At 31.4% G+C, this 20,721-nt stretch overlaps 11 protein-coding genes and 1 pseudogene across 12 annotated transcripts, besides 2 other annotated features; 6 read left to right on the top strand and 6 right to left on the bottom strand.

Annotated features, from left to right (window-relative positions):
• The first annotated feature begins 548 nt into the window (after nucleotides 1-548).
• TVAGG3_0506820 lies at nucleotides 549-1,740 on the top strand (annotated as a pseudogene). The gene has a single exon. A coding segment is annotated over exon 1 (1,192 nt).
• A 3,304-nt stretch (nucleotides 1,741-5,044) lies between these two features.
• Nucleotides 5,045-5,512, top strand: TVAGG3_0506810 (ankyrin repeat and SOCS box-containing protein 4 family; the record flags this gene model as incomplete). The annotated part of the gene is made up of 1 exon (XM_001311209.1): nucleotides 5,045-5,512. The coding sequence occupies one exon, from the start codon at nucleotides 5,045-5,047 to the stop codon at nucleotides 5,510-5,512; it is 468 nt and encodes a 155-aa protein (XP_001311210.1).
• Nucleotides 5,513-5,594: 82 nt separating this feature from the next.
• Nucleotides 5,595-6,628, bottom strand: TVAGG3_0506800 (uncharacterized protein; the record flags this gene model as incomplete). Its single annotated transcript, XM_001311210.1, has 1 exon — nucleotides 5,930-6,628. One exon carries the CDS (start codon nucleotides 6,626-6,628, stop codon nucleotides 5,930-5,932), a length of 699 nt encoding a protein of 232 aa, XP_001311211.1.
• A 162-nt stretch (nucleotides 6,629-6,790) lies between these two features.
• Nucleotides 6,791-8,547: a mobile genetic element.
• Nucleotides 8,548-8,563: 16 nt separating this feature from the next.
• Nucleotides 8,564-9,322, bottom strand: TVAGG3_0506780 (phosphatidate phosphatase protein; the record flags this gene model as incomplete). Its single annotated transcript, XM_001311211.2, has 1 exon — nucleotides 8,564-9,322. One exon carries the CDS (start codon nucleotides 9,320-9,322, stop codon nucleotides 8,564-8,566), a length of 759 nt encoding a protein of 252 aa, XP_001311212.1.
• Nucleotides 9,323-9,400: 78 nt separating this feature from the next.
• Nucleotides 9,401-11,282, top strand: TVAGG3_0506770 (uncharacterized protein; the record flags this gene model as incomplete). Its single annotated transcript, XM_001311212.2, has 1 exon — nucleotides 9,413-11,161. The coding sequence occupies one exon, from the start codon at nucleotides 9,413-9,415 to the stop codon at nucleotides 11,159-11,161; it is 1,749 nt and encodes a 582-aa protein (XP_001311213.2).
• A 669-nt stretch (nucleotides 11,283-11,951) lies between these two features.
• TVAGG3_0506760 (Ankyrin repeat family) lies at nucleotides 11,952-12,179 on the bottom strand (the record flags this gene model as incomplete). Its single annotated transcript, XM_001311214.1, has 1 exon — nucleotides 11,952-12,179. One exon carries the CDS (start codon nucleotides 12,177-12,179, stop codon nucleotides 11,952-11,954), a length of 228 nt encoding a protein of 75 aa, XP_001311215.1.
• Nucleotides 12,180-12,197: 18 nt separating this feature from the next.
• On the bottom strand, nucleotides 12,198-12,494 carry TVAGG3_0506750 (Ankyrin repeat family; the record flags this gene model as incomplete). The annotated part of the gene is made up of 1 exon (XM_001311215.1): nucleotides 12,198-12,494. One exon carries the CDS (start codon nucleotides 12,492-12,494, stop codon nucleotides 12,198-12,200), a length of 297 nt encoding a protein of 98 aa, XP_001311216.1.
• A 101-nt stretch (nucleotides 12,495-12,595) lies between these two features.
• TVAGG3_0506740 (histone-lysine N-methyltransferase family) lies at nucleotides 12,596-13,123 on the bottom strand (the record flags this gene model as incomplete). The annotated part of the gene is made up of 1 exon (XM_001311216.1): nucleotides 12,596-13,123. One exon carries the CDS (start codon nucleotides 13,121-13,123, stop codon nucleotides 12,596-12,598), a length of 528 nt encoding a protein of 175 aa, XP_001311217.1.
• Nucleotides 13,124-13,305: 182 nt separating this feature from the next.
• On the top strand, nucleotides 13,306-15,204 carry TVAGG3_0506730 (uncharacterized protein; the record flags this gene model as incomplete). Its single annotated transcript, XM_001311217.2, has 1 exon — nucleotides 13,513-14,907. The coding sequence occupies one exon, from the start codon at nucleotides 13,513-13,515 to the stop codon at nucleotides 14,905-14,907; it is 1,395 nt and encodes a 464-aa protein (XP_001311218.1).
• Nucleotides 15,205-15,445: 241 nt separating this feature from the next.
• Nucleotides 15,446-16,666, top strand: TVAGG3_0506720 (uncharacterized protein; the record flags this gene model as incomplete). The annotated part of the gene is made up of 1 exon (XM_001311218.2): nucleotides 15,469-16,617. The coding sequence occupies one exon, from the start codon at nucleotides 15,469-15,471 to the stop codon at nucleotides 16,615-16,617; it is 1,149 nt and encodes a 382-aa protein (XP_001311219.1).
• Nucleotides 16,667-17,340: 674 nt separating this feature from the next.
• Nucleotides 17,341-17,966, top strand: TVAGG3_0506710 (CST complex subunit STN1 family; the record flags this gene model as incomplete). The annotated part of the gene is made up of 1 exon (XM_001311219.2): nucleotides 17,341-17,922. One exon carries the CDS (start codon nucleotides 17,341-17,343, stop codon nucleotides 17,920-17,922), a length of 582 nt encoding a protein of 193 aa, XP_001311220.1.
• Nucleotides 17,967-17,977: 11 nt separating this feature from the next.
• Nucleotides 17,978-18,060: a mobile genetic element.
• A 22-nt stretch (nucleotides 18,061-18,082) lies between these two features.
• On the bottom strand, nucleotides 18,083-19,066 carry TVAGG3_0506690 (uncharacterized protein; the record flags this gene model as incomplete). The annotated part of the gene is made up of 1 exon (XM_001311220.1): nucleotides 18,083-19,066. The coding sequence occupies one exon, from the start codon at nucleotides 19,064-19,066 to the stop codon at nucleotides 18,083-18,085; it is 984 nt and encodes a 327-aa protein (XP_001311221.1).
• Between the last annotated feature and the right edge of the window lie 1,655 nt (nucleotides 19,067-20,721).

Raw genomic sequence — 20,721 nt, 5'->3', positions numbered from 1 at the left:
ATTTATAAGAATAAAGAAACAGCCGAACTTCTTATTTCACTTGGTGCGAATATCAATGAAAAAGATATAAATGGAAGAACAGCACTTTATAGCGCAGCAGAATATAATAGTAAAGAAACAGCCGAACTTCTTATTTCACATGGTGCGAATATTAATGAAAAAGATAAAAATGGAGAAACCGCTCTTCATTTTGCAGCAATTTATAATAGTAAAGAAACAGCCGAACTTCTTATTTCACTTGGTGCGAATATCAATGAAAAAGATATAAATGGAAGAAACAGCACTTTATAGCGCAGCAGAATATAATAGTAAAGAAACAGCCGAACTTCTTATTTCACATGGTGCGAATATTAATGAAAAAGATAAAAATGGAGAAACCGCTCTTCATTTTGCAGCAATTTATAAGAATAAAGAAACAGCCGAACTTCTTATTTCACATGGTGCGAATATCAATGAAAAAGATATAAATGGAAGAACAGCACTTTATAGCGCAGCAGAATATAATAGTAAAGAAACAGCCGAACTTCTTATTTCACATGGTGCGAATATTAATGAAAAAGATAAAAATGGAGAAACCGCTCTTCATTTTGCAGCAATTTATAAGAATAAAGAAACAGCCGAACTTCTTATTTCACTTGGTGCGAATATCAATGAAAAAGATATAAATGGAAGAACAGCACTTTATAGCGCAGCAGAATATAATAGTAAAGAAACAGCCGAACTTCTTATTTCACATGGTGCGAATATTAATGAAAAAGATAAAAATGGAGAAACCGCTCTTCATTTTGCAGCAATTTATAAGAATAAAGAAACAGCCGAACTTCTTATTTCACTTGGTGCGAATATCAATGAAAAAGATATAAATGGAAGAACAGCACTTTATAGCGCAGCAGAATATAATAGTAAAGAAACAGCCGAACTTCTTATTTCACTTGGTGCGAATATTAATGAAAAAGAAAAATGGAGAAACCGCTCTTCATTTTGCAGCAATTTATAGAATAAAGAAACAGCCGAACTTCTTATTTCACTTGGTGCGAATATCAATGAAAAAGATATAAATGGAAGAACAGCACTTTATAGCGCAGCAGAATATAATAGTAAAGAAACAGCCGAACTTCTTATTTCACTTGGTGCGAATATCAATGAAAAAGATATAAATGGAAGAACAGCACTTTATAGCGCAGCAGAATATAATAGTAAAGAAACAGCCGAACTTCTTATTTCACATGGTGCGAATATCAATGAAAAAGATATAAATGGAAGAACAGCACTTTATAGCGCAGCAGAATATAATAGTAAAGAAACAGCCGAACTTCTTATTTCACATGGTGCGAATATTAATGAAAAAGATAAAAATGGAGAAACCGCTCTTCATTTTGCAGCAATTTAAAGAATAAAGAAACAGCCGAACTTCTTATTTCACTTGGTGCGAATATCAATGAAAAAGATATAAATGGAAGAACAGCACTTTATAGCGCAGCAGAATATAATAGTAAAGAAACAGCCGAACTTCTTATTTCACTTGGTGCGAATATTAATGAAAAAGATAAAAATGGAGAAACCGCTCTTCATTTTGCAGCAATTTATAAGAATAAAGAAACAGCCGAACTTCTTATTTCACTTGGTGCGAATATCAATGAAAAAGATATAAATGGAAGAACAGCACTTTATAGCGCAGCAGAATATAATAGTAAAGAAACAGCCGAACTTCTTATTTCACATGGTGCGAATATTAATGAAAAAGATAAAAATGGAGAAACCGCTCTTCATTTTGCAGCAATTTATAAGAATAAAGAAACAGCCGAACTTCTTATTTCACTTGGTGCGAATATCAATGAAAAAGATATAAATGGAAGAACAGCACTTTATAGCGCAGCAGAATATAATAGTAAAGAAACAGCCGAACTTCTTATTTCACTTGGTGCGAATATTAATGAAAAAGATAAAAATGGAGAAACCGCTCTTCATTTTGCAGCAATTTATAAGAATAAAGAAACAGCCGAACTTCTTATTTCACTTGGTGCGAATATCAATGAAAAAGATATAAATGGAAGAACAGCACTTTATAGCGCAGCAGAATATAATAGTAAAGAAACAGCCGAACTTCTTATTTCACATGGTGCGAATATTAATGAAAAAGATAAAAATGGAGAAACCGCTCTTCATTTTGCAGCAATTTATAAGAATAAAGAAACAGCCGAACTTCTTATTTCACTTGGTGCGAATATCAATGAAAAAGATATAAATGGAAGAACAGCACTTTATAGCGCAGCAGAATATAATAGTAAAGAAACAGCCGAACTTCTTATTTCACTTGGTGCGAATATTAATGAAAAAGATAAAAATGGAGAAAACCGCTCTTCATTTTGCAGCAATTTATAAGAATAAAGAAACAGCCGAACTTCTTATTTCACTTGGTGCGAATATCAATGAAAAAGATATAAATGGAAGAACAGCACTTTATAGCGCAGCAGAATATAATAGTAAAGAAACAGCCGAACTTCTTATTTCACATGGTGCGAATATTAATGAAAAAGATAAAAATGGAGAAACCGCTCTTCATTTTGCAGCAATTTATAAGAATAAAGAAACAGCCGAACTTCTTATTTCACTTGGTGCGAATATCAATGAAAAAGATATAAATGGAAGAACAGCACTTTATAGCGCAGCAGAATATAATAGTAAAGAAACAGCCGAACTTCTTATTTCACATGGTGCGAATATTAATGAAAAAGATAAAAAATGGAGAAACCGCTCTTCATTTTGCAGCAATTTATAAGAATAAAAAACAGCCGAACTTCTTATTTCACTTGGTGCGAATATCAATGAAAAAGATATAAATGGAAGAACAGCACTTTATAGCGCAGCAGAATATAATAGTAAAGAAACAGCCGAACTTCTTATTTCACATGGTGCGAATATTAATGAAAAAGATAAAAATGGAGAAACCGCTCTTCATTTTGCAGCAATTTATAAGAATAAAACAGCCGAACTTCTTATTTCACTTGGTGCGAATATCAATGAAAAAGATATAAATGGAAGAACAGCACTTTATAGCGCAGCAGAATATAATAGTAAAGAAACAGCCGAACTTCTTATTTCACTTGGTGCGAATATCAATGAAAAAGATATAAATGGAAGAACAGCACTTTATAGCGCAGCAGAATATAATAGTAAAGAAACAGCCGAACTTCTTATTTCACATGGTGCGAATATTAATGAAAAAGATAAAAATAGAGAAACCGCTCTTCATTTTGCAGCAATTTATAAGAATAAAGAAACAGCCGAACTTCTTATTTCACTTGGTGCGAATATCAATGAAAAAGATATAAATGGAAGAACAGCACTTTATAGCGCAGCAGAATATAATAGTAAAGAAACAGCCGAACTTCTTATTTCACTTGGTGCGAATATTAATGAAAAAGATAAAAATGGAGAAACCGCTCTTCATTTTGCAGCAATTTATAAGAATAAAGAAACAGCCGAACTTCTTATTTCACTTGGTGCGAATATCAATGAAAAAGATATAAATGGAAGAACAGCACTTTATAGCGCAGCAGAATATAATAGTAAAGAAACAGCCGAACTTCTTATTTCACTTGGTGCGAATATCAATGAAAAAGATATAAATGGAAGAACAGCACTTTATAGCGCAGCAGAATATAATAGTAAAGAAACAGCCGAACTTCTTATTTCACATGGTGCGAATATCAATGAAAAAGATATAAATGGAAGAACAGCACTTTATAGCGCAGCAGAATATAATAGTAAAGAAACAGCCGAACTTCTTATTTCACATGGTGCGAATATTAATGAAAAAGATAAAAATGGAGAAACCGCTCTTCATTTTGCAGCAATTTATAAGAATAAAGAAACAGCCGAACTTCTTATTTCACTTGGTGCGAATATCAATGAAAAAGATATAAATGGAAGAACAGCACTTTATAGCGCAGCAGAATATAATAGTAAAGAAACAGCCGAACTTCTTATTTCACTTGGTGCGAATATTAATGAAAAAGATAAAAATGGAGAAACCGCTCTTCATTTTGCAGCAATTTATAAGAATAAAGAAACAGCCGAACTTCTTATTTCACTTGGTGCGAATATCAATGAAAAAGATATAAATGGAAGAACAGCACTTTATAGCGCAGCAGAATATAATAGTAAAGAAACAGCCGAACTTCTTATTTCACTTGGTGCGAATATTAATGAAAAAGATAAAAATGGAGAAACCGCTCTTCATTTTGCAGCAATTTATAAGAATAAAGAAACAGCCGAACTTCTTATTTCACTTGGTGCGAATATCAATGAAAAAGATATAAATGGAAGAACAGCACTTTATAGCGCAGCAGAATATAATAGTAAAGAAACAGCCGAACTTCTTATTTCACATGGTGCGAATATTAATGAAAAAGATAAAAATGGAGAAACCGCTCTTCATTTTGCAGCAATTTATAAGAATAAAGAAACAGCCAAACTTCTTATTTCACATGGAATAAATATTAATGAAAAGGATAATGATGGAGAAACAGCACTATCTATAGATAAAGAAATAGCCGAATTTCTTATTTTGCGTGCCAAAGAATAATGTTCTTACATAAGATAATATTCTTTATTTTTTGATATTTTCTAAGATTGATTTGATTATAAATAAAAAATAATTCAATTTTCCCCACTGATTCTATACATTTCTCTGTATTTCTAGTCCATTTAATTCAAAAAAAAACTTTATAAAGAATATAGAATTAAATTAAACAAATCTGAAGTTTTGGAAAAAAGATTTTCAGAAATATAGATATTTATTCAGAAGATACAATTTACAGAGCAATTATGCATAATGATCTTTACGGAGAGAGAAGAATTTAATAAAGATCAAACACTAATGAGTTGTTTATATCCAGATTGTTGACCAAGATATTCATTACTTGAATTATGTTGTTACCACGGTGCAGTTGATTGTTTCAAGTTATTGAGAGCGAAATTTAACTCAAAAATAACTTACACATGTATTAAATTTTCATTTTTAGGAGGAAATCCAGAGATCATGAGTGAATGTTTGAAATATAAGAAACCATATTATCAATGCATGGAATATGCAATTATTTCACACAACATTGATTTTGTTACTTTCTTGATGAATGAATACAATATAGGGCTCGATTTACTTCATTGTGGATGGCATCATAATCTTGAATCATTTTTGATTTATTTCGAGCAAACAAATGATATTAACAAATGCTTTATTTATTCATCAGTGTTCAATACTCCATCCCTTTGTGAATATTTCCTTTCACATGGAGCAAATGTCAATGAAAAAAATGATTATGGAAAAACCACACTTTATATTGCAGCACAGTTCAATAGTAAAGAAGTTGCCGAACTTCTTATTTTACAAGGTGCAAATATCAATGAAAAAGATAATTTTGGAAAAACCGTTCTTCAATGTGCAGCATGTTATAATAGTAAAGAAATGTCCGAACTTCTTATTTCTCATGGGTGCAAATATCAATGAAAAATAAGGGGATGGGAAAAAATATTTGAAAGCTTCGTGTATAGACGTATGATAAATAAAAATAATGAAATTTAAAAATAACGTTAATATTCTTTTATTATAAGACAACTATATCAGATTATATTCAATCTTAATAATGTAGCATACTTAGATAAGATATGCTAGAATTACTTTTATTATATTGGAATTTTTTGCATAGCACTCAAAATATTTGAATATGATCAAGCCGATTGGATATTTCTAAAAATGTACATATACATAGTACACTTTGTTCCATTTTTCTCATGAAATGTATAATGATCATTGAAGCACTTCGAATACTGCATTAAATTACTTGCACTTAGGGCACTAGTCTCAATAAAAAGCAAGAAACTAAGCTTTAATTGATAAAAATTAGTTTGTTACTAATATTGAATTTCATTGAACTCCAGATGAAAGCATAAGATCAGGATTCTCTTCACCACGCCTTATTGATGCACGCATTGGCTGCAGCTTGCATTTTTTAAATAGTCTCTTTTTAATAACTGGTTTTGTCTTTTCTGTAATCAATTGAATTGGAATGTGTTGAGTGTCGAACTTAGGAACTTCTATCAATTTAGAATTTAGAGCCATATCCTCCAAATGAGAAATTTCTGCCTCACATTTATTGAGTCTTGTCGTAACTTTTGTTGAGAAGTCAGTAAAATTATCGAATAGTTTATTTAATCGAGTCTCTAATACGTTTTTAAGCATTGCGTTAGAGTCACTAATTTGTTGCCTTGACATAACGTTTAATCGATCGAAAAGAGTTTCTACATACTCTATTGAAGACTTTTCCTCAACAAGCTGTGATTCTGCTTTTGTTCCGAGAATAATTTCTATATAACGTAATACTGTCAAAAAAGCTGTTTCCATATCATCATTATCTATACAGTCATGACAAATTAATTCTGGATCGCGTGAGCTTTTTTCTAAAACTTGAAGTCTAGATTTCTCTCCTTTTTTTATGTTGATTAATTCCATTTGGTATCTTTCAATCTGCTCAACAGCAAGCTTGTCTGCTTTTCCCTCGATTTCAATTCGCATGTTTTCGATTTTTTCAACTAATTCTTTTTGATCTTCATCCAATTCAATCATTCAACAAAAATGATAAAAACTTCAAAGCAAATTATCGATTAAAGCTCACCAAAAATACCTGTATATCAAATAACATCATCAACCAGGTTTATAAAAAAAAATTGATATCAAAATTCGATTTTATAATAGGAGAATAATTTAGTTATAAGAATTATATCAATAGGGGAGAAGCTTCCTAAACTTTTTAATCCCATAAATATGGTCATTATCTGGAATAAAGAGTTAAGCGTCATATGTCACTTTTTGTACTAAGGAAACATCGACTTTATGCGTTATGACTTTTCGATGAGGAAACAAGTGTTCACGTATTATAAACTTCCTTATTCCAATAAACCGACCCTAAACATAATTAATTCTAAGAATGATAATGGTCTCTTTTCTATGATAACCAAATCAATTTGGTTATCATAGTAAAGCACCAAAAACTGGAATAGGAATCGGCAATATGGAATCATGAAGCAACTCGGATAAAATAAATATGGAACATTCATACATCCATTCCCTATTTTTAACCATATTATATTTTCAAACAAAATTCTCGTACTATTTTCAATAAAATTTGCATAACCTTGTTATTACTCTTAGGCGAAAGATGATTTTAATGTTAATTTTATAGAAGAACTTTTAATGCATAATAAAATAACCATTTCCTATAAATTTAGACTTAAAACGGTGACAATAAACAAGCTTTAGTCTAGAAATTAATTTTCTACTACTATAAATGCATCTTTATCTTTAATTAAAAAAAATTTATCAATTTTATTATCCAGATGAAAAAAGAAGTGACATATGATATTTTATCTAATTTAAAATCTTTTATTGATTGTTTTTAAAAACTTTGCATTTTGTATGAGTATTTCATGTTTAAATCAGTATAAATACGCAAAATACTTATGAAATTCCAGCTGTTATTCAGTACTATTCATTTTTCAGCAATCATTAACTGTGGAAGAGTATGGCAAACGTTCGATAATGATCATGTATACTCAGATCATCAAGAATGAATTAAAGTCAATGCAGGGAAATGGATAATCCGATTAAAAACCCCAAAAAGGAAAAAGATATTATATGAACGTCTCACAAATGGTTAGTACTAAGCTCTTTCCTGATGATTGAATATTCTTTCATATTTTTGTATATTGTAAGGGATTTTCTCCCCAAATATATAATACCTTCCTTATAAACGATCTACTTTCTTTGAATACAAGTATAATTTTACATTTTAAAAAAAATTTATTTTTTCAAATTTATCTTATAACAATAGAGATTTATATATGTGTGTGTCAATATAGGCTTTAGTGGTATAAAATTGGGTAGATTTTGTTTTATTTTGAGTAAAAAATTCAAAAAATACTACCTCATTTTGCGTGCAAAGGAATAGTCAGAGCTATTTAATAACATTTTACGAATGAACTATGGAATTACTATAACTTTTGAAGAAATTTCAAAGTTAATAGAAGATTGTATTTTAGAAATCAGCTAAAAGAATGATGTGCATGCATCAAGCGTTAAAGTATCCTAATCAGAATATAGTAATATACAATGATTAGCAAAGCAGATTTGAATCGGCAAGAAGAGTTGCTTAAAAAATCAGTTGAGTCTTCTCTAGTTTCCACACTGCCTATTCCTGTTTAAGTGCGGTTATTCCTATTCCAGTTTTTGGTGCTTTACTATGATAACCAAATTGATTTGGTTATCATAGAAAAGAGACCATTATCATTCTTAGAATTAATTATGTTTAGGGTCGGTTTATTGGAATAAGGAAGTTTATAATACGTGAACACTTGTTTCCTCATCGAAAAGTCATAACGCATAAAGTCGATGTTTCCTTAGTACAAAAAGTGACATATGACGCTTAACTCTTTATTCCAGATAATGACCATATTTATGGGATTAAAAAGTTTAGGAAGCTTCTCCCCATACTTTTATAGAAATTTAAACGTAAGCTGAGAACTGAGAAGCTGAAGTATCGGTTGGTGCAGCACCGCCCTTCTTCTGCTCGACTGCGACACCAATCTTGAAGGTACGGAATGTAAAGAATCCGATGATTCCTCCAAGAAGGAAACCGGCAAGAACATCATCAACATGATGAGCGCGGTCCCAGATTCTGGAGGCACCGACGAACAATGACCAAACTATTGGAGCTAGTTTGAGCATCGCTGCGAACATTGAGCCTGATGGCCATATTTCTGTAATTAAATGTGCGATAAAGATGGCTGCAGCCATTGATTCTGATGCATGACCAGATGGGAATGAGAAAAATTGATCGTAAAGGCTGGCGCCAGAAAGAACTGTTGAGCATTGTAAATAAGAACCATCTCCGCCGCAAACTTGCATTGTATCAGGGCGTGGCCTACCAACTAAGTGCTTTAAGATAGATCCGATGAAAATAGTAAATGCAATTGAAAAGTAATATGATGAGAGTATAGCCGAAATTGTGTAATCTCTACGATGAAGAATCCAAATGAAAAGAGTAATAAGTGCACCAATTCCGTAAAGGAATATGCAGAGCTGAGGATATGATACAGTTGTTGTACGTTTTGGATTATTTATATCTGAATTGATATAAGCAACGAAATCCTCGCTAAAAGGGATCTTTTCGATGTACATGCCTACACCAAGGAAAATACCTGTAAGAATCCAGTCAAAGACTGCCCATTTTTTCAGTAAAGAATAAATATCTGCAAATCCCATTTATTGTCACTTTTGGACGTCACATTTTTTGCCCTAAATTGTCACTTTTAAATTAACGTTCTAATTTTTTATTGAGATTTTATATTCAAAATGAGATCAACTAGAAGGCCAAACACAGCATTACCTAATATAAATAGACCCAAATCATCCGCTCAAACTGTTCAAATGAGCGATGTTCAAAAACTTAAGCTTAAAATCCAAAAAATGGATTTAGATAAAAGACAAATGAGATCAAAGACACAGAGAATGAAGCAAATTTTGCAAGAAAGGAATGCAGAAATCGATTTAGTATTTAAAGAAGTAAATGAAAAGAACTCCATTAAAACAGCAAGTAAAGAAACAATTGCTCAATTAAAGAAAAACGTTTCATCACTCGAAAACACATTAGAAGCCCGCAAAAAAGATTTACAAGATATAATGTTTAATGATAGGCTCGCTCTGTCTGATGAATTACAGCAAGAGATCAAAATTTACTATTTAGAACACGAACGTCTCAAAAAACAATCTAAAGCTGTCGCTGATGGTGAAGGCATAGTTAAATCCGAACTCGAAAGGCTACAAAGGGAACTTTCGGAAAAGTCGTTAAATTATAAGGCAATTCAGAATTTAGAAGGAGATTTCAGAACTGTTGTTGACAAAATCGTTTCCTACAAAAGTTCCGAACTTCGTATACGTAATGATAACCTTGCAAACTTTTTGGCTTCTCATCCGAATAAATTAAATTCTAAAGAGAAAGAAGTACAACAAGAAATCGATCAAACAAGAGAAGAAATAAATACACTCAAAGAAGAGACTTCAAAGATCGAAGAAAGCGAAGATCAAATGATTAAAGAATTTGAAGAAATTATTACACAACAGAAGCAAAGAATCAAAGAACAGATTAAGATAATGCATATGGAAGATGGAACGTATGAAGAAGAGGAAGAAATCGTTGAATTTAATGAAGAGGAAATGGAAGAAGAACAACCACAAGAAAACCAACAAAATGGTGAAGAAGAGGAACAAATGAATAATGGAGAACAAAATAATGAAAATGAAAAGAAGAATGAAGAGGAAGAAAGTTATGAAACTTCTGAAATTACAAATAACGAACAAAAATTAAATGAATCCTCAATTCCAATGACAAAAGGATACGAAGATGAGAACACTTTTGATAACCCGATCAAGAATGTCCTTGAAAACGCCTTTGAAACATCGAAAGAAAATGCAGAAATTCATGACAACCAAGAAGAAGAAAAGAAAGAAAATCCAAACGAAGAAGAAAATCTTGAGAACTCAGGTAACGAAGAACCACAAGAAAAAGCAGAAAATAAAAATTCAAATGAAAATCCTGAGACAAAGAACGAAGAAAACAATGAAAAGAAGGAAGATGAGAATCAAGAAGACGGGAAATCCGAGAAACCAGAGGAGAACAACTCACTTTTCAGTCCAATTAAGAATGCATTGGGAGATGGAGTCATTGATAACAACAATGAGGACAAACAAGACGAATCAAAGCAAGGCGACAACAAAGATGGCCAAGATCAGGATCAACAGACTCAAAATAAAGATAATTCAGCAAATCCAAACGAAGAAAAGGGAGAAAGTGAGCTGAAACAAGATGAAAAGACATCAGATAAGCCAAATGATGAAGCCCAGACTAATAGCAGCAAGGTTGAAAGCACTCACGAAGTTAATTTCGATGAAAACGATGAAGATAAACCAGAACAAGAGGATGGAAAGCAAGCTTTATTAGATTTATCAAATAAAGTGAAAGAAAAGTTAACATTACGCCTTGGAGAGGATAACAAAACATTCCTAACTAATAGTGCTACTTCTGGAGAGCAAAATCAAAATTAATTTTGTTTGTTTCTTTATCTGTTCGGTGTATTTTTGTGTTTATTAATAAAATGTGTTGATTTAATATTTAAGGGTTCTGACCGACCACCTATCTCCTCTCAATTTTCTTTCACTTTGAGACACTGTATATGCCTACATGATTGATATTATTCCTTGCACATCACACACTATGATAGTGTTGCTTCATAATATTCTATACATATATGATATGTGAATCTCAAATCCACTATATGAATTTGAAAAAAGCAATTTATGGTATCAATTTTTGATTTATTCATTTTAAAAATATGTGGTAAAAATGCCTCGAGTTTGACTAAAAATTTTCAACATTTTCAAAGTTACGGATTTGGCAGCACTTATATGTACAGAAAATATCCATCGCCAAGCGGGGCTTCGAAGCCACCCCAATCCATTTTTAAATGATATATCTTATAGGTTGGAAAGATGTACCGGGCGTTTAGGCTGAAGCCAAGTATTCGCCAAGATATGAGCCACCAAAGTTTAAACTAATCTCTTGTTCAAGCTAGAAACGATCTGAAAATATCTTTCTCTTTATAATGAACAAAGTCAAATGAGATTAACTGTAGCAATTGTAAAACTTATTTTAATTGGAATGAGGAAGAGATTGATAAAAATTAATCTCTCATTTGAAAATGAGAATTAAGTTATTTTTCCAAACAACAGTCGAACAGTTTACTTTCTGGTGTATGTACTAAAGAAATCAGCATCATCCATTACAATACACTTAGTAAAATAATGTGTTAAAGAATGTGATTAAAAATTTAAATTTTTACTCATCTTGATACAAAGCATTTTTATGATAAGAAGATAGATATAAGCGTATCTGATCTGCCTGGGATTTGGCCAATTGATTGACAATTTCAAACTCTACTGCCTTTATATTTTCATTGCGTTTTGCTCCCATCGCAATCAAATAGCAAACTACTTTTGCATTGTTACTCTTTTCTGCAAGCATCAAAGGAGTAAATCCTGCACGATCGCTTTCATCATAGTTCATTCCTTTTTTGATCAAATACTACACTGTTTCAAGTTGACCGAAAAATGCAGCATGCATTAACGCATTCCATCCACATCTGTCTTTTAATTCAAGATCTGCATCTGCATCAATTAATTGCTCTACAGCATCAAGACTATCAGAATGTGTTGCAAACATTAATGCTGTTGTTCCTAAGTTGTTTTTCTTATTAACATCTGCTTCAGCGAGGAGCAAAAACTCTATGTTTTCATCATTTCCATTCATTGCTGATATCATCAAAGGTGTTGTTCCATTAGAATCAACGCAATTGACATCAAGATGATTCGAAATCAACATATCTACAAGAACACCATCTCCTTCAGCCGCTGCAATATGCAGCGCAGTGAATTCATTGTTATCACGTGCATTTACATTGCATCCGGCCTTTAAAAGACTTTTTACAAGATCATGTCACCATCATAAACTGCTTTTAGAAGAATTGTTTTTCCTGTTTCGTCTTTTTCTTCACTGAGCTTAGTTTCAACTGCTGCTTTGATCATTGGTTCTGAAATAGAATAATATCCGAATTCATGATAAATTTCTGAGAATTCCAGATCACTTTTCTTTGAATCAAAATATAATTTGAGATCATCTTTAAATTTTTCGAGTTCTTTTTCTTTTTGATTCTTCTCGTAAACTAAATATGACATTGTATCTATTATTAACTGACATAATTTAAAATCTAAATTATCACGCATGAATTCAAGAAGAGAAACCAGATATTCTATTTCTTTGCACACCACCTGTGGCTTAAAGATATATTTGATAGAATCGCCTGTATTATCATGATTAATGCACAAAGAAATCAATTTTTGATATTCTTCTTGTTTGAGTGTCGTATTTTCTAAAGCTTGGAATAGATTACTTCCTTCTAAATGTTGAAACAAAGTACCATCATTTATATAATCAATGACGCTCGGAGCCATTTATAAATGATATGGAGAAAAAAACTGATTTTGTAAAAGAAAAAAATTAAAATTGAAAGAACCTTTTGACTTGAAAAAACTTATGAAATCTGATCAAGTACCCATTGATAAAACTAGATTTATATTGTTGATGTTATGAAAAATGAAATCAATTAAGTATAATTCAATCTTTCGGATCTAAATTATTTTCAGAACTGGTTCTACAACTGATATATGGTGTCGATCCATGGAATAGGAGTATTATATTGCATTCTCGCATGGCTAACTAGGATTTTAATCTAGCCGATCATCATTTGAATCATAATTAATCGTATGAAGTGGTGTTTTTATTGTTGGAATTTTTAATTTTTTTTTATTTTTTTTTTTCGCAATCATTTTTTATATAAGAAATGGAAGAGTTTGAAAGATCACAAAGCATAGAAATACCTAGAGGTCAGACCGATTTTTTCAGCAAACGAATTAATCAATATGAAGAAAATTATATCAATATGTTAACAGGACCAAATGATCATTTGGATTGCTTGCATTATTTGTTCGAGGATATCCAATCTTCATTGCAAAAAGCATATAAAATCAAAGCAGAACTTGAAGCTATCAAATTTGATCCAAAAATTAGTGAAGAATATAGAATAGAAGCAATCAAAAAGAACAGAAAAGAACAAATAGACAAGTTTAACAAGATGCCCGAAGCCATTACTGATGCAGTTAAAAATAATAATTTTTATCAAGCAAATTACATATATGAAAAGAGTATGAATTTCGCAGAAGAATGTGGGAAATACGATCGCAGGATAAATTTCAAATTTGATCGACGAGATTTGAATTATTATTATATCCATGCAGTTAACATGATGCAAACGCCCGGCCAAAGCATTTTCTTTTACACCTCAATTGCACAGTTTTTGAGAAGCATTACAAAACAAGAAAATCTTTTGAAGTACGCCGATTCCGTTTTTCCGATGTTCAAATTGAGTTTAGAAAGGATGTTTGAAGATCCTCTCTTCACGCAACTCAAGGTTGACACTGTTGAAGAAGCTTCAAGGCAGTTAACAGTAATTTTTGAACATGCAACTAAATTGTATCCAGAATTGAATCCAATGAAAGAGAGGTACATTAATGACTTCATAAATAATGTAAAGAACTACCTTGGAGGCTCAATTATTGATAAAGTTCAAACAATTGAAAAAAAATTGGGAAAATCTGGAGATTTATCATCATACGTTATCACAAGTTACTTACTTAATGAATCAAAGATTGATTTCTCAAGTCCTATTATCGATGAATATAACATTTCCAATTTCATTTCAATTTGTGTTCATAATCCTAATATTTGGCATTCGATAAACAAAGACAGTCCTTCTGATAGATTTAATCAGTACTGTGCAAGATTAAAAGAACTTGCTGACCATAAATGGAAAGAAAATGCAGATTTTTCAGTCACTTTCCGAAATCAGATCAAAAGTGCTAAGAAATCAAAGTTTAACACCATTGCAGAAATATCTTCAAAGAAATTGGATTATGAAGTGGTTGTAAATGAATATATGGATTTCAGACCGTTCTTCAAGGAAATGTCTGATGAGGCACTCATGATTAAGATACTCTCTAAGATTGCAAAGTTTTCATACCTTGCAGATGCATCTGATTGGGAAAATAGAAGAAATATATTTTATGAAGTTGCTGAAAAGTTTAAAATTAGAAAAAGAGCACTACTACCTGCCCTCAGGACACTTGATATCAGTTTCAAGCAGCAAACTCCAGAGGATGCAAAGAAAAAGAAGAAATAAAATTAATATCCTATTATAAATTAAACACATTCTTAATTTAAACTTTCATAATTATATCGATACTATTTTTCTTGGTCTTTAATGTTGATTTCAAAGAAATAATTCCTCAATAAAATTTCCTACTAAAATATAGAATTGATTACGGAACTATTTGAAACTTATGGATGTAATTTGCAATAAACCAAAATCCAAAAGTTTTTCCATCAACATCACAAAAAGTGCAAAAAAAATCCAGAAATTAAATAATTTTTCGAAACATCCTTTGATGTTAATATGGGTTAATAGTCACAGAATATTTTGAATTGGAAATTTCTGAGAAGTAACGGATCGTGGATAAATTTTGTCACTTTTGAATATGTATGATATGAAAATAATATTGTATGATATACAAACAAAATTCTTGTGAAAATTTTGGTAAGGTTTACAATAATCAGTTTTCAACTCCTACAATTAAATTCTAAATATACAAAATATCTTCGATAAATTTTGAAAAATTATGAATTGAGAGTTTCTGTCACTTTACATTAAAACGATATATTCAATTTCGGCGGCTTTGCCACAATGCTAGCGATTTTCGCTACCTTAGCCTTAAGGGCCCAATCGCAACTTAAGGAGGAGTATTCTCCAAAGGAATATTACTACGATTCAAATGGCAAGACAGATTATTACTACTACGAAGAATCAAATGCACCAGAATACATTCTTGTAGACTACGATGCTGAAGAAAATGGAAACAACGAATACATTTACGAAGAACAAGATTACGATTCAAACGAATACGAGTACGTTTATGAAGAACAAGCTGAAGAAAATTCATATGAATATGTTGAAGCAGATTATCACGCAGTTGAGGAGAACGGCTATGATTATGTTGATGTTGATTATCATCAGGGTGAGGAGAACGGTTACGAATACATCGAAGTTGACTACAACTCCTTAGAAGAATATGAATACGCTGATCCAGAGGACAACTCCGAAGTTGAGTACGAATACTACAACAATGGCGATGAACAGCCAATTGTTTACTACGAGTGCGTTGAATCCAATGGTGAAGTCGAATACTTCGATGAAGAGGAGAACGGTGAAATCGAATACTTCGATGAGGAAGAGGAGAACGGCGCAATCGAGTATTTCGAGGAATACGACCCAGCTGAAGATCCAATCTTCGAAGACGGCCTCACAAGAAACGTTGTCAATGCTCACGTCCAAGTAGTTTCAGAGGACCCAATCTACGAATACACAGACAACGGAGTCCAACGCGTTCATGAAGAATCAAATGAACAAGGTGAAGTTGTTTACGCCGTTATGGAAGCTGATGAAGAAGAGACAAACGGACTTCCACGCCATGTTGTTTCAGCTCAAGTTGCTGAAGAATCAAACGAGCAACAGGGTGAAGTTGTTTACGCAGTTATGGAAGCTGACCAAGAAGAAGAGACAAACGGCCAAGGCGAAGTTGTTTACGCATTCATGCAAGCTGATGGTGAGGAAACAAACCAAGTCGTTGTTGCCCAAGAAGCAGAGGAAAACAGCCTTCCACGCAGAGTTATCTCCGCTCAAGTTGAACCAGAATCCAACGAACAGGGCGAAGTCGTTTACGCTGTAATGCAAGCCGACGAAGAAGAGGCCAACAGCCTTCCACGCCATGTTGTTTCTGCAAACGTTGAGCAGGAAGAAAACGGTCGCGTTGAATACGCTTATATGGCTGCATAAATAATTACTAGTTCATTTAACTGGAGAGTAAATAATATCACTAATAACATTAATATATATTTTCATAATAGTTATATAAGAAAAAAACTAAAATTAAATTTGCTATTTTCAAATTTTTTGGAGTTTTGTCATTGTTTTTTGTTTGTATTGCAAATATATCTTAATGTGTGTAATTGTAATCTGGTCCCGAAGGTTAACTACTAGTTTATCTGATGACGGTCAGATTCATATTCCATATATGTAATAACTCTTGGCACAAATGCATTATTTTAGCTTTGGTTTGCTGAAAATTATATAGAATATGGTAGAGAACTTGCCAAACAAATGAATATCAAACAACTTGCAGAAATTCATTCTCCATCTCTACTGTTCTATCTCAGTTTGGATTTGTCCTTGCGGTTTTGATAACAGACCTTTTTCATTATCAAATGTACCTAATTAAGTTTTTTGTGATGCGTTTGTGATGCTTCTTAAACGGTGTTTAGCCATGTATCAGTGAAGCAATGAATATTCTGTAATACTCATAATGAGTTCAGCATCTCTGCAAATATACCAAAGATAAAATAGAGAATAAAGAGATAATTTATTTAAATTTATATTAGTTACGAATATGTGCAATCAATCATGAACTTGACTAAAGAAAGCAACTTCACTTTACTTTTTTTGATGAATCAAAATAACCATATATCAAAAATATACTATAAATTATGCGTTTCAGATATTATGTCATCAACAGCAGATCGCGATAGTGGATGTTTTACGTGCCAAGTTCAAATAAATAACGAAGTTAATTACCTAAATTATCAAAATGTAAGGATTTCTGGCCTAGTAGTAGAATCAGTTGATTTAGGATTCAAAATAGATGATGGTACTGGTTTAATTAAAGTTATTTATTCTAATGATGAAGAATATGATTTACCAAAAATTGGCGACTACGTTGAAGTGCTAGGATATGTTGTAAATCAAACTCCTTATTTCATTAAAATGAAATGTGTCTCAATAAAATCAGATCCAATGTTCGAAGTTCGACATATGCTTGAAATGGCTTCAATACATAAAGATTTCTTCAAATTCCAGTTCCTTACAGATGATACCTTACTTGCTTCTCAACAAAGTCAGAGCACAGAAATATCAAAATTATCTCAAACAGTTTTCGAATTCATCAAATCCAAAAACGGCAATCCAACAACCAATGATGAGATTGTTGAGTTATGCGGCAATCAAGAGACTGCTACCCTTGTAATTGATGCTTTATTAACTGATACATTAATTTATCAGGATGGACAGAACTATTATCAGATTTGATTGTTTTTGGATATGATTTCCATTTTGTTTGAATAAATTCTTATAAAATATTCAATATTATTAAATAATACTGATTTTTCTCTAAAAAATGACTTGAAATCTCGAAAAAAAATATCATGCAGAACATAATATTATAAAATACAAACAAAATTTTAATATATTATTTGAGTTTCTTAGGTAAAGGTTTGAATGGCTTATTTAACTCATCACTAATGATACTATCTAGTTTTTCGTTTGTTGGTCGAAGAATATTTAGTTCATTTGGATCAGCATCTCTGAAGATAGAATACAGAGATGCTGTTCTTGGGGACAAGAAGCTGAATTCATCGCTTTCTTCGCCATTAGTTGAGTTAAATGTTTGATTTGTATTCATTAGATGCGGAGATAGGGAATACATCTTCTTATTAATCGTTTTTCCTTCTTTACGCTTTATATTGCTTATTGTTTTATTAATACATTCAATTTCATGGTTCAATTCACGCTTAAGTTCATTTATTGCTTTCTTACCTAGATCCTCGAGTTTCTTCACATCATTATCTTGTCGTAGTACAAGTTTCGTATATGCTTTATTCATATTGCTCTGCATAAGTTCATGTACAGCTTCTTCCTCTTTCTGCTGAAGTTTATCAGCTTCCATTTTAGTTTTTCTTGCATCAATATAATCTTTAAATATGGCTTGCTTGCGTTCTATGTATCTAAGTTGTAGTAAACTATTCGAAGGTTTCGAATACTTTGCATAATTCAATGGACTATTCCATTTTTCTTCAAATCTATCAACTTCTTTTTCCTGTCTCTCAAGGAGAGAGTTTACTCGATTTTGGTAATCTTTTTCTAAGTTTTCTATTCTTTTTTGATAAATTTCATTGGTGATATTTATTCTTTCTTGTAATTCTTCAATTCGTCTCTCATCTTTTGCTTTTATTGCATCAATTTTATATCCAAGTTGATTATCTGCTAGAAGTTGCGAAAGTTTTGTAATTGTTATGTCATAAAGAGAAGCTTTATCGTAATCTCCATCTAAAACGAAAAGAATTTTCTTTTTAAAGCATACACGAACAACGCGTTCAAATATATGTGCTAAAGGGAATTGTCCGTACTGTATGAAATTTGTCAGAGCCTTTTCTGCATCTTGGTCATCGCTCATCAAGTATAAAATTTTAAAACGTACAGAAAATCTTCTCAAAAAAAGAAATCAAAGTTATTCGTTTTCCCCATTTATGATAAGGTAGTCACAAAATCTAAGTAGTGAGGCTCTCAAAAATTGAACCGTACTCCATACAAAATTTGTGTACCCTCACTACTTAGATTTTGTGGCCTTCAATTGAGAGGTTAGTTTTGATAGAGCACGTTATAAAATTAAAAGGGAAAAATAAATAAAATTTAAACATTTAATTATATATAATGTAAGGAGTGTAATTCCAAATTTTCTAAAAACTATTCAAATTTGAGCATTTTTTGGAAATAGTAAATCTAATATGTACATCTAATAACAACATGATTCATCACCTTTTCAAGCTCTGCAGTCAATTTTTTGAAATTTGATTGAAATAAATGTAGCAAAAATTACATTTCATTAGGGAATATATGAGTTTCTCTGGAAACAGGCTGATAAATTTTAAATTTTGTCCAATCAACATGAATGCATTGAGAAATTTGGATTGATTTTCTGGTAGAATCTGGAACAATTCAACCATGTATAAATGGATCATGTAATCATCATGAAATGTTAGTGTTAGAGTTCAAAAGAAACAGAATGAGTGGAAATCAAACACAATCTGAATAATTTTAAACGTATACAATCTTTAAGTTTGTATTTTGAATTCTACATATATGATTGTGTAATTCGTTCTTTCAAATTTTCGGATTCAGGCATGTTTTGATAAAATTCATTCCCAAAAACGTCAATTAACAATTAAATTTAGTGTATTTTAAATATATATACGTATTATATTTTATAAATTATATTAAATTCGCAAAATTTTAAGTTTTAAGCAAAAATAAAAAATGTTCAAAATATGAAATTATGCATAGGATATTAAAATTTACATGTTAGCAATTTTTTGAATTGCTTTCAATTTTCATATTGAAATTTTTAAGATTTTTTTTCTGAAATAATAAGCAAGAATATCAACCTAAATAATATTAAATTCCATGCGTTAATTTCCCCTCAAAAGTCATTGACCGCCTCTCAATCTAGATTTTGTGAGTACTTTAGGATGTTGATTCACATTATTGCAACTATGGTAATCAGAATGCATATTAGCCTCTAATATGCCCAGATTAAATGTCCTGTCTCTAAATTTTTCAATAATTTTTAAAAAATTGTTAGAAAAATTTTAAAAATCCTTTTGAAATGCAAGTGTATAATCAATAAAGCATATTGAATTATTTATTTTGCTTTTATTTCCTTAATGCTTAAATTTCAAATTTGGTTTTCCAAAAATTGAATGTGCCGAATACTGAAACAATGATTTTTCTAAATACTAGTCATTTGTGATAATAATAATTTGAATAAAAAAAAAAAAAAAAAAAAAGGTAGTGGGGCTTCTAGGGGCTGCGCCCCTTCTAGCCCTGAAGATGTTTAGTATAACTTTGTCCGGACAAGTAAGGGTCTATCGTCGCTACAGGAAAAGTTACGGGCGTTCCAAGGAAGTATACTTTGAGAAGCCTTTTCTGTCACTTTTCAGGAAAAAAACATTTTTATTATATATAAAATGAATTTTACAAAACCACCGTTACCCTTCTTTGGAAATAAGAGTAGATGTAAAGATATTATATTGAGAGAACTTAAGAAACTAC

Source organism: Trichomonas vaginalis, chromosome II (assembly GCF_026262505.1).
Source record: "Trichomonas vaginalis G3 chromosome II, whole genome shotgun sequence".
NCBI classification, from domain to species: domain Eukaryota; phylum Parabasalia; order Trichomonadida; family Trichomonadidae; genus Trichomonas; species Trichomonas vaginalis.
Note: the sequence above shows the minus strand (reverse complement) of the source record. Positions and strands in the feature narration are given on the sequence as shown.